Source organism: Carya illinoinensis, chromosome 1 (genome assembly GCF_018687715.1).
Source record: "Carya illinoinensis cultivar Pawnee chromosome 1, C.illinoinensisPawnee_v1, whole genome shotgun sequence".
Taxonomy (NCBI): domain Eukaryota; kingdom Viridiplantae; phylum Streptophyta; class Magnoliopsida; order Fagales; family Juglandaceae; genus Carya; species Carya illinoinensis.
In genome coordinates this window covers 47,112,952-47,125,470 of record NC_056752.1, presented here as the reverse complement: position 1 = coordinate 47,125,470, position 12,519 = coordinate 47,112,952, and the positions used below count along the sequence as shown (strand labels likewise).

At 34.0% G+C, this 12,519-nt stretch overlaps 1 protein-coding gene across 1 annotated transcript; it reads right to left on the bottom strand.

Annotated features, from left to right (window-relative positions):
- Nucleotides 1-2,861: 2,861 nt before the first annotated feature.
- On the bottom strand, nt 2,862-8,369 carry LOC122278347 (serine/threonine-protein kinase STY13-like). Its single transcript, XM_043088546.1, has 6 exons — nt 6,926-8,369; nt 5,627-5,748; nt 5,135-5,343; nt 4,814-4,988; nt 4,261-4,395; nt 2,862-3,434 (listed from the first exon to the last, which is right to left on the bottom strand). Exons 1-6 carry the CDS (start codon nt 7,251-7,253, stop codon nt 3,228-3,230), a joined length of 1,176 nt encoding a protein of 391 aa, XP_042944480.1. The 5' UTR covers nt 7,254-8,369; the 3' UTR covers nt 2,862-3,227.
- Nucleotides 8,370-12,519: the final 4,150 nt, after the last annotated feature.

Here is a 12,519-nt window from a genome sequence, read left to right as displayed (position 1 = left end):
TTGTATTTCTAACGTTGGGTCGATGATGATGTTGCAGTAGTTTAAGAATATTGTCTATGATCGATCTCTCTCGTGATGTTCGGAATATCGAGATCTTATACCCTATGAATCCCTTTGCAAAGACAAAACAAAACATATCATTTATCGGGTCACATTAAGGGCCACATTCTTTGGAAATTAAGGAAAAGAAAAAGAGCCTTTTGAAATTTCTAATGAAAAAGGATCAGACGTAGTACCATAACGTCGGCATTTTCAATTGTTCTTTTCTTTCTTTGCATTTATTCTCTTACGTTTATCTTGTTTTGCCTTTGCTTTTAGTCCATATGTAGGTACGTAAGGGGCGGCTAAAGAGATCAAATGGCAAGGAAAATGACAGAAATGAGTGACAAGGACACCGCTACTTCCAAATCTGATAAGGCTTTGTTAAATTATAATAAACGAAAGCGTGCAAATCAATAAATGCCATTTGGGCAAATTAAGAGAGTTTATGGTGAATCTTGATTAATGCCTTTTGCAACATCAAGAAAAGGCAATCAAGATGAAAGGTCCTTTGAATAATTTAACAAAGGAAAACGAAAGAGATAAGGTTTTGTGTGTCTGCCATTAATAGAGTACTGTGGGATAAGATTTTAAAACAGAGAGGGAATGCAGCTTTTGGTAACCGTTCATTTTGCTTACGTACCAGCTTGCCATTAGATGGGATAAGATTGAAAATATATCAGGTAAGACTGCCTACCTTCACGTACGTCATTACGTGTACGTTTTTATACTCCACTGATCCTTACGTGGCAAAGCTGTCTCAAGTCCAACAAGCTAGCGCATGCACCGAGCAGGATATATCATGTCCAGATCAACGTGCACTCTGAGCTTAGGATTTTGTCGTTTCATATGGCTATCTTCATCTTCATCAAAATCTTACTCGAGCAAATTAATTCCATTTCTTGTATGGATCATTTCCATTGATCAACGTCATGGCATGCATTTTGTCATAATGATATCGTAACAGTCATGGAGTTTGTCATAATTAAAGAGAGGCGATCTTGTTTATAAGGTTATTACGGTATATATATATATTAAAGAATATGTAAATATTAGATCGTCTAGCTCAAATATTATTTCCAACAATTTAACCAATTTCTAATAATTAAAGCAAGCAAACCGTATTGTTTTCCCTCTGATTATGATTATTTATTATTTTGTTTTTCTGACGTATTTCTTCCCCGCCACACTGTCCAAAAGTCGAACCAAAAGATTTTCCGTACCGGAGACGCCAACCTGTACAGCATATTTCGGTCCCACCCCCAACAAAACCGGGAAACTGGAAGACATGTCACGTCGCACTTCTCCCGCCAATTTGATTTTAGTTTTATTGTATATAAATAAAATTGTGTATTAATTTATATATTAATATTATTTTTTTATATTTAAAATTTAATTTAATATTATTTTTAATCAAATTTATTTTTTAATTAATTAAATTAAATTAATACGTAGTTATACTTAAAAGACAAAATTTTTCATTTGATTTTAGTCCGACTACAAATCCACTTCTCGAAGCTATTTGGACTTTGGAGGAACTTACGTTACGTAGCAAATGAACAAAAATATATTTTCAATGTCTTAAATGATTTTTTTTCCTTCCTTGCATATATTTGGATAATAAGTTAAATTGAGATAAAAATTAAAAATTATTAAAAAATTATTTTTTAATATTATTATTATTTTAATATTTACAAATATTAAGTTATTTATTATATTTTATATAAAAAATTTTAAAAAATTATAATAATTTTATAAGATGAGATGAAATTTTTTTTATATCTAAATGGGACTTAATGGGTTTCATCGCTCCATGGATAGCCAAGTAAATGCACTACAATTGTTCTATAGCAAGGGTTAGGAGTTGTTAAAAAGTAATAAAATAAGTTATTTTGTTATTACATATTAAAGTATTTTTAAATTTCAAATAAGTTAAAAAATACATTTTTGAAAAATCATCATTTGGATATTTTCTCTCAAATTTACTTTTCTAGATAAGACAAAATGTAGTTTCAATTTTTTAAAAAAAAAAAACTATATAACTTCTAAACTTTTAAAGATATGGTCATAATTTTTTAAAAAAAAAATTAAATAATCTTTTATGTCATTTATATATAAAAAATACTTTTTAAATTTGTTATTTCCAAACAATTATAATATATTTAAAAATTATTTAAATATATAATTATTAAATAATAAATAATTTTTAATAGTAATACTATAAATTATCAATTTTAAAATTATAAATTATATTTTTATTGTATTCCCAAACATACACTAAAATATACTACAGATGTTCAGCTACCAAATCCAACATATATGACGAGCCCAATCATGAGAAAGAGGAAGAAGATTCTTTGGGCCCTTTTTCAAGAGCGAATGCACTTGGGCACCAAGTCTTTTACAGCTTTAGGGCCGTTTCTTCGATTCTTAATTATTGAAAAGGACATCGAACCCATTCAGTCGCTGGGTTCAGTGTTATTCGGGCTAAAAAAAAAATACACCCAACTACGCAACTCTTCACCCAATTCTATTTAAATAAATAAACATTTTAATAAAATAATATTATTTTATTAAAATACCCTCAATTTAAAATATAATTCTAGAAATTTAAAACATGCATATTAATATGATATTGCCCTTGGCCACGATTAGGTGTCATAGTTTCACCTTATACCCATACTTCAAAAATATCATTATACTCTTAAAAGATAATTTATTTTAAGATCCAACAGTCAAAAGCATGTCACTTATTATATTTTATACATCTAGGAAAGAATTTTGATAGTTCGATTTTCCATATTAATACAAAAATAAGAGTATTTGAGAAGGTAAAGGGTTTTCCCGAACATTATTATTCTTTTGTGTCTATACAAGTTATAAATGTTGGTTTCCTAGAGGACTACTACCCCCTACAGACCACCATCCTCCACCCAGATGCATGAGTGACGACCATTAGATGTAGCATGACTCAATCACCAAGAGCAAACCCATAGCACAAAACAAGATCTGACTGGGAAGTACTATTTGATTCATATTTCCATAAACGTTTCGGTGCATGCACTACCGATTCCAAATCTTGAACAAAATTCCTAAGAGCGATAAATCAGATGGACAGCACCATCAATTTCTACGTCTTCCCGTCATCATTAATGCAACAATGCATGCAAATAGAGAATAAACATTCCTCAGGGACCACGAGCTGGGGTAAAACAGAAACAGCCCGAGGCCTGATCTTCTGGTATCATCCCTCCTCCTTTGCTGGTATCAATTGCTTCCAACATTCTCACCACCTCATCCATTTCGGGGCGTTTATCCGCATTGGCATCCCAGCATTTGCGCATGACATTTGCTAATGCACTTGGACAGCATCGGGGGATCTCTGGTCGTAGGTTCTGCCAATAAAACCATGCAGTATGAAATACCCTTGAATGTTTGGATGTCAAATGTTCGTGGTATACAAAAAGTATATTATTAGAAGGGAGTTACCACAAAGGTCATCAAACAAATAGATTCATAAAAATTCATTTGCCATTCTAGATTTTAAGCATTAAACAATAGTATATAAGCGTGCCAACTTCATGTAACCAGACATCATATGAAAGACAGACAATGGATTGTTTCATTCCAAACTCAAAACAATAGATATGGGGCAGATGGTGATCCTTGTCCCTTATATGTTACACATAGTTGGCTGCTAGACTCCTTTTCTCATGTGTTAGTTTTGCTGTCGGGCTCAAAAATGTTTTTTCTAATATAAAACCAAATATCAATGTTTTACATACTCTCAGCTAACAACTGTAATAGCTTTCTTGATATGTTAAAACCAAAAGGAGGCTTGAGGGCGTACTTCAAAAGATTTTGAACTGAAAACTTGCATTAGTCATATCATGTCTACAGGATCTTTCACTTAAAGGTAAATCATATGACTCCTCACTGATGTCAGTAGCATTAAAAGGCACGAGTACATATTTGAGTTTACAGGATGATCCTCCACAATACACATGTTGAAAGCACCCCTACATCAACTAATATTGATAATCTAGCATTAGTTCCATTGCTTAGAAGGGTACCATTCATCCTCTGAAACCCACTAACTACACACTGGAAATTACTAAAAGCTTCATCAAGCAACACTAGTGCATAAAAAAAACACAAAACAAAATAGAGAAAAGGCAGAATTTTTGTGGGGACATATAATTATTGTCCAAATGAACTGACCTGTCGCACAACAGCAGACGACACATCGGCGAAGCTAAGATCTGGGTAAGGCATATCACAGCAATAAATTTCCCATAAGCATATGCCAAAGCTGTACACATCACATCTTCTGTTATAAGGTTTACCATCAAGAACCTACACAAAGATCTCGTTAGTTTTAGAGCTTTCCATGAGAATCTAGACAATCTCCTGAATTCTTAACTAGATATCTGGCTGTGTGTCTCCATGTGTATGAGGGAGAGGTAAACAGCCAGATAGGCAATAAGAGAACACATAATTCAACTGGAGCTAACAACATGAATCCATATACTTTATTTTCTTTTCTTTTTTTCTGTGATACCCCACAGTGTGTGTGATGAATGTAGGTGGTCTATAAGATCCCACATTACTTGGAAGGGATAAGTTTTTGCTACTTATAATAATTATAATGTGGCTCCAATTGTACCATTGATTAGTCATTTTGTAACATTGGCCAAGATGTGGCTTGTAATATAGGGCCAAGTATGAATTGTTGACTAGTTATGCCTCACAAAAGATTTAAGTTAACAAATACCTCAGGGGCCATGTATCCAAGGGTACCAGTTTCGCCAGTCATGTCCCTTGGATTCTGTGCTTCAACACGGGCAACACCAAAATCAGCAATTTTTAAAGTTCTGTGAGCATCAAGTAACATATTTTCTGTTTTTACATCGCGATGCACAATCTTCTCTGAATGTAGATAGTTAAGACTGCATACCAGGAAAGATATATATAAAAAAAAAAAAAAAAAAAAAAAAAAAAAAAAAAAAGATGAATATTACTGATTAGTTTGTCAACTTAATTTACTTGTATCACCAATCAAAAAGAGAAATGGTCATGAAAATCTGGAGCTCACCCTCTAGAGAGGTCCAAAGCAAGTTGGATCACAACCTTAAAGGCAAGTTTCTTTCGCCTATTTCTTATCAAGAACTGTTTTAGTGTCCCACCAGGGAGATACTCCACAACCACACAACATGCCCTAGGAGGAAGGGAATTGTGACCATCAATTGAAGGGTTTTTAGAAGGAATCTTAAGATTTGAAGTTCCCATTGAAGCTCCAACAAACTGTAATCAAAATGTTAAAAAGAAAAAAATATATCATAAGTGAACATTTAGAACAACGGTGAACTACAAGTTTAAGTTATACCATATTCAGAAACTAAGATGAAACAATTGCATTGCAGCTCACAAAGAAGTAGGTAAGATAAACATGATAGAGATCATAATGTAAATATTTTATAATACGAAGTAGAAATAGTGGAGTTTGGAACAACCCCTTGATAAATAATGCTATTCATCATCATTGTAATGTCAATTGAACATTAGAAGTTGAAGAGTATGGTTTTACTTTTGTAACATTAGAATGGTCAAGCTTGTGCCAAACAGCAACCTCTTGCTGAAATGATGTTCGCAGAGCAGCCGTTTCAGCAGATGTGGCAATCCCATCCTCACCCCAGTCCAACAGCTTCACTATAATATCAAACATGAAAGTGCTGTCAGAATTTGAATAAAGTGTTATACGGCTAGTGTCACCCGAAGTGCTGGCTAATGAAAACAAGAGAAACAGCATAATTAGAAATCAAAATCATTAGTGTTCCTTCAGGTGAGCAACATTTAACCATCCACATGCAAATGTCATCAGCCCAAAGTTCACACAATTTATTGCATAAACTCCCAACATCATCAGATATACTCGGTACACCATATATGTAACAGATGTTGCAACATAAACCTTCTTCATCCAACCCCAACTAAACCATAAAAAAGAAACATGATCGAAATTCCTTCCTAACCATTTTAACAGCATAATAACTTGTCCACAAGTTTATCATGAATTCCTAAAATCTTAAGAACCATTTTATTTACTTCCAAGTTCAAGATTGTCCAATGCATGCTAACTTGTGACGTGATTAATGGATAACTGGATACAGAGAGTAATTAACTCAAGCCAAATTATTTTGGCATCCAAATGTAAAATGCAGTGAATAAAATTGTCTCTGAGCACGGGTTAATGTCCGTGCAATGACAAAAAAGAAAACTATTCTCTATAACAGACAAACATGTCAGTCCCCAAAAGGTTATCAAATCTGTATTGGTAGACGCTGCATATGATTTATATACTGGAATCTAACATAACATGCTCAACCATGTGTTCTCAAAGCTAGGAAACTATGCACAAGCATGAACATAAAATATATGACAGACATGCACGCACACATTATCTTACACAGAAAAGCAAAAATCCAATTTCTTTGAAAGAGAATATTCTCCTAATAAGTAAGATGATTCTATTAAAATCCAGGGTGCAACTTAAGGGCCAACTATCAAATTAGAACTTATGATGTCATATCCATAACTTTATAACAAGAGTTACGTAGTGGGGTGTCCTGCAAACTCCCAAACTTTTCCGCTACTCGTGCATCAAGAGCTAGACCATATTATATGGCAACAGGGAATCATAGCAAGATGTTCGGGCCCCAAAAGAATACAATCTTTCTCATTGGTCAAAAAGGATGATAAAAGCCTTGGAACTTCACAAAAATCTTAACAAGCTAAAAGTCTCAAACACCCTATTCTTAGCCACGTCTTCTCGGCAACCAAGCAAAAGCAAAACAAATCAGGAGAAAAGAAAATTGACATAGATTACCTGCAACGTCTTGGCTATCATAAGTACCCCTGTATACAGTGCCATATGTCCCTTGAGCTATAATATATCTGATATCCAATTTAGACAAATCGATCTCCCATTCTTCTTTAGGCCTTTGAATATCGATGTTTCTCGACCAAACCCGACTCAAGTGCTTCTCGAGCTGAATATCCAAGCTTTTCAAATCAATTTGATCTGCTCTGAACATCATATCTTTGCTACTAACACTTCCTGTAGCCTTTACCGTAGAATTCATGCCCGATTCATTATTGCCCACCTTTTTTGGTGTCTTAATACCTCCACCATCCTCACTCGTCATCAAATCCATCAGAAATAACCCAACTAGGAAACCTCAACTATCCAATAAGAAGCCTTAAATTCCAAAGGGAAAAGAAAGAAAAGGGCAACCCAGATAAAATCTTTTCTTTTCTGTTTTCATAAGAAAACATAATCAAAATAAATGTAAATTGTTCGTCATCATCAAAACGACAAAGCTCAAACACGAAAAATATGTTAGCCCTCTTTCAGTCAAAAATATATTATTCAGCAACGAAGGTTTCCAGATGAATGAAATTGAGAAAAAAAAAATGACACAATTGACTCCCAATTACTACGACCCAATTCTCATTCCAACTCCTATCAATATTGAACTGACGAACCAGAGATCAAGATTTGTAGAGAGCCCTCCAATAGGAGAAGATAAACGATAAAGGATAAGAAAGAAAAGCACCCTAATTAGACATGAGAAAACAAAAAACACCCTAAATACTATTATCTGGAAAAACTAGCCCTGTCTAGTTCAAATTCCCCTAAATTCCCCGTCACCAACCATATTTTATTTTTTCCCAAATAAACTTCTTATGTGCATGTGTATTTATGTCAAAAGTAAACTCTAGGAAAGCGACCCAATTCCCACCATTCTACGACCAATGCCAACGACTTGCAATTTAAAAATTATTTAAAAAAAAAAAGATTCAGTACAATCCGAACCACAAATAATGATCACCCCAACAAGCACGAGTACAAAACCCAGAAACCAAAAAAGCCACGCAAACGTAAAGCGTAAAAAAAATACAGAGAGAGAGAGAGAGACGAAAAGGCTGACTTTGAACGTTATAAAATCGAATAATTAGTAGAACGAATAGTCGGTGGGAAAAATAGATTTTTGGGAAGAGTCAAAGGCAAAAGCATTGAAAGCAAGGAAGAAAGTCGTCAGGGTCCCACGACTTCATCACCGCCATCATCAGCGATTCAGCAGCAGCAGCCGCTATCTCTGGAAAATCGAATGAGAACTTTTCAAAGAAGTTCTGCCCAGAAAATGAAAATGAGTACTAGGGTTTTGTGGGAGAGGGGAGGAGAGGAAAGCGCGCGGGTTGCCTAGAATATATAAGGGTTTTTGGAAGATGAGAGACAGACAGATAGACAGACTGTCATGAAATATGAGGAGGAGAAAGCAGCGTACAAAAGAGCAAAACATAATGAGGTGTTTTCCTCGCCCTGTCTTTTTAACGAATTTACCTGAATATTTCGTATGGACCGCTCTCCCTTTCCTATTTAATTAAATTCTTATCCTATATTAAATAACAAAAAAAATATTTTTTTAAAGCAATTGTATTTTTTTTTATCTTCAATTATAAAAATATTTAGTTTTAAGTGATTTATGAAATAAATATTTTTTCAATAAAATAATAAGAAACGATTATTCAGCTTAAACCCGTTTAAGTGTAAAATATAAGTTCGTATCATCCTTTATTCTTGATTGCTTCCGAGGTTTTGAAGTTAATATCAACAACGATTCTTAAAGAGCAAAGACACTAAAGGATGCTATCTATATAGGCTGGGCCCCATCAACCTCGACGAGGCCCAAAGCCCAGATGTTGCTAGCCTATCTAATGGCGTAGAAGAAGAAGAAAGTCTAGGCCAACACAAGAATATGGCAAGCCATGCCACCTTAAGCGATACGATATGAGTCGCAAAAAAATGATCTCGGCGGGAGATATTGTCCCTAACAAGGGCTGGTGCATTAAATGCGACAACTTGCCGCCTGGAATAGGAGGCGGCACCCCAAATAAAGAGAAAACAGAGACCCAACCGGAAAATAAGGGTGTAAAAGTATTGATATAGATACAATTTAGACTCCTGTACTATCACAAACTTTCTCTCAAAAGATAAAATTAACGTAGACATCATAAGTCTCATTTTCCAAATAGTTCTGCTACGTCCACCGATTCTTGAGAATCCTCACCAAACATGTAATTTTCTTTTCTTTTTTCTTTTTTCTTTTTTTTTTTTTGCTTTTTTTCCCATACATTTTTTAAATCCTTTAATTAGACATTTAAAAAAAATTCACAAAGCTATTAAAAAATATTTTCTTAATTATTAAGTAAAAAAATATATAATGGGTATCCACTCTTGATGGGTATTTTCAATAAGAATAGTTTTTTTTTTTTTTTATCAAAATCTAATAAAAATATTAAGTCAAACTATTTCATTACTATTCATAAATTATCTCATTATTATTTACGTATTTTTCATCATATTCATCTCATCTACCTATTCAAATAATAGGACTAAATCCTGGCTAATTTGCAGACTTGTAATTGCTGGCAATGAAGCTGAGACCATATATTTGAACTGTCATTGAGTCAATGTCCAATTTCACCGCAGCAGGAAAGTACAATTTGTTTTTTTTAATTTTCCAAAGTTATCAAGCGATTTTGCATTAATTTTAACCTAAAATTACAAATGATAAAAACTAATATATACTTTACTAAAACCAAATGATAGCAGCCCTCAAGGTTTTCGTGGAATAACAGCTGAGAACGTTTACTTCAGTACCTATTTATACTTTTCGGGTAGATCACTTTTGGATAAGGATTGATTTGTTATTAAACCTCCACTTCGGCCATGTTTGGTCAGATTTTTCCGAAGTTTTTGGTAACCAAACATGACCTTAGATTTAACCAATCATTTTGGATCCCATGTATACAATTTCAACCAATCGGTTTTAGGAATGGCTTGTTTACCAAACATTTGGATCGAGTGACCTTTTCACTCACCAAACATTTGCATCCTAAGCTTTACACCACCTTCTTTCATTGATCCCTTTCCTGTTTTTTCTTTTCTTTTATTTTCTTCCTTAATTTCTCACGTTGTAATGGTTGGTTTGGAGTGTTTCTAGGATACCTGTCTCCTCCTTTTGCATCCTACTTATATAATTTACTCAAAAGTTTTAAGTACCCCCCTTCCCCTCTCAAAAAAAACTTGAGCATGATAGAACACAGCCACGAAGAAATCAAATCCTCTTTGTGAAACCTCTACTCAGATTTATATGGGAAAAAATGGGTTTATTTCTTATTGCTGAAGTTGGTTGGAATCATGTTTCTAGGATATATCCTGTCCTTTCATGATATGGGCCGATTCTCTTATATGTGGTGATTGCGGCTATATGGAGCTTAGCCCTACTCTCTCTGCAATTTGAGTCAAACTAACAAACAAAAAAGGGGCTCGAAAATGGCATCCATCCTTGTATTTGACCGCGCGCCAAGGCTCCCAATTCATCCATATATTAATACTCGAAAACCTGGCTCTATGTGATTATATAAAAAAAAGGGGAAATGGATGGCCTTACATTGTTTGTAACTCTCAAGAAAGATCCATTGAGAAACTAAACACAGAGTAAAACAAGAACCTTGGCAAACCCCAGGAGCTAGAACATTACCAAGCCACAAAAAAACTCCGGAAGAAACATACTAGCTAACTCTGACCCAGCAGTACCACTGCAGAGCATATAACTACAAGAAGATTGGCCATATACATACATATATATATATAAATATATATATATATATATATATATCTGCATGTGTAATCTGCACCGTTCTACTTTCGTGATTAAAGTCCGGCCTTTCATCTTTTGATCACTTCCAAGTTGCAAGAGCATCATCCTGAACTGAGTATTAAATTCCCAACCAGTTTGTCAACTGCTATTTTTATTATATATTCATCTGCAATCTGACATGCACAAAAGGTCTCGAAGACTTTACTCTTTTCTAAACTCCACATACTGACATGCGATAATTATATATAAACATCAAGCTCCGTTGGTCTTAAACCAACCATACTTTAACTCCCATGACACCGTATGTTTCGGTTAACCTTTAAATTTGTCAGATAATTATGCTAAAACAAAGAAACTACGTACTCTTTGTTGCAGAAAGGTAAAACTGTCATGTGGCACGTGATAAAGTACGCATGTAGTAGACAGTATGATTAAGCATGAACTTTCCTATCCTTGCCATGAGAATGCATGCATGTAGGACCGGAGTTGGGAAAGAACAAAAACGAGTCATTATTTTGTGAAGGTGCATGCTGCTTGGCAGCTAGCTTGCTTGCAGGGTTTTTTTAATTTACAACTGAGGTGGGTGAGTCACATGACATTTGCCTTTATGCGCAAGGGACCACACAACCCAATTGGCCCCAGTAAAAGGCCACGATGGTACTACTTCTGCAGCCTTCCAACTTTGGAAAAGTGAACAAGTTCAGAGGTTATAAATAGGAGGTTTTAGATCAAGCTGCCCACCGGCCACCATCCTAATTTTCGTGCAAGTAACTTACGACCGGAGCATTAGTACTGTTAGAGAAGTGATCAATGCTCTACTTGATCACGAATATTATAAAAGGAATCTTATAAATTGATGCGTTTGGATATATATATCACATGTGATATGTAGATCTAATACTTCTCTTAATGTAATTAATCCGGCCAAAACAATTATATGAGTTGATGTTTTGAAGGCGACCCAACATATAAAAAATTATTAAATATTTTTGAAATATAGATGACCTAATAATTATTTTCATATCAAATTTTATATCATTATAATTATCTATAAGAATACTAATTAATTCTAACATTATTATTGTGATATATATTATTTAAAATAGAACTGTTATAGACACAAACAAATTATATAAAAATAAATCTACAAATTGACGTGTATTCATATGATTCGTTAGATCTACTTTACAATAAAATTAATTTTACAATTTGACTTATCATATCAAACCATATCAATTTATGATTTATTTTTTTGGTTAAAGTATTCCTCAATCAGAAAACTACTCTACACACATCGTGATGACTAATCAATGGATATCAATACATGATAGGTGGGTTCAAGCTAAGAGGATTTATAGCTTTGATGTGAAGGCCGGTCGATACTATTATTGAGGAGAAATACTTTTTGCAGTAGGCAGGTGCAGTCGGCTGTAAAAAAGTGAATTAATACGGGACCTACATGAAAAAAAAAATTATTTTTATAACTTTTTTTATTCATGTAGGTTCCCCTGAATATAAAAAAAAATTTTATAATTTTTTTTATTCATTTCGTACAGCCGACTACACGCCGACTGCATTTGCCGACTATATGTAGCAAAGCCCATTACTGAGATGAGAAGGAAGAAGAAACAACTTTGATGTGAAGTTAAGGGCAATTGCAAGCCCCATACTAAAAACAGTTATTGCCATTGCTGGATCTCATGAAACCTAGCTAGCTTAGAATTTTCTTTTCGAAAAAAAGCCAGCGCGCCAA

Excerpts from the sequence above, each read along its gene's own strand:
- LOC122278347 (XM_043088546.1), bottom strand. The coding sequence starts at position 7,253 with ATGGATTTGATGACGAGTGAGGATGGTGGAGGTATTAAGACACCAAAA. Across the intron at positions 5,749-6,925 it reads TGATAGCCAAGACGTTGCAG|TGAAGCTGTTGGACTGGGGT; the intron begins GTAATCTATGTC and ends TTGATATTATAG. Across the intron at positions 4,396-4,813 it reads TTGGATACATGGCCCCTGAG|GTTCTTGATGGTAAACCTTA; the intron begins GTATTTGTTAAC and ends ATCTTTGTGTAG.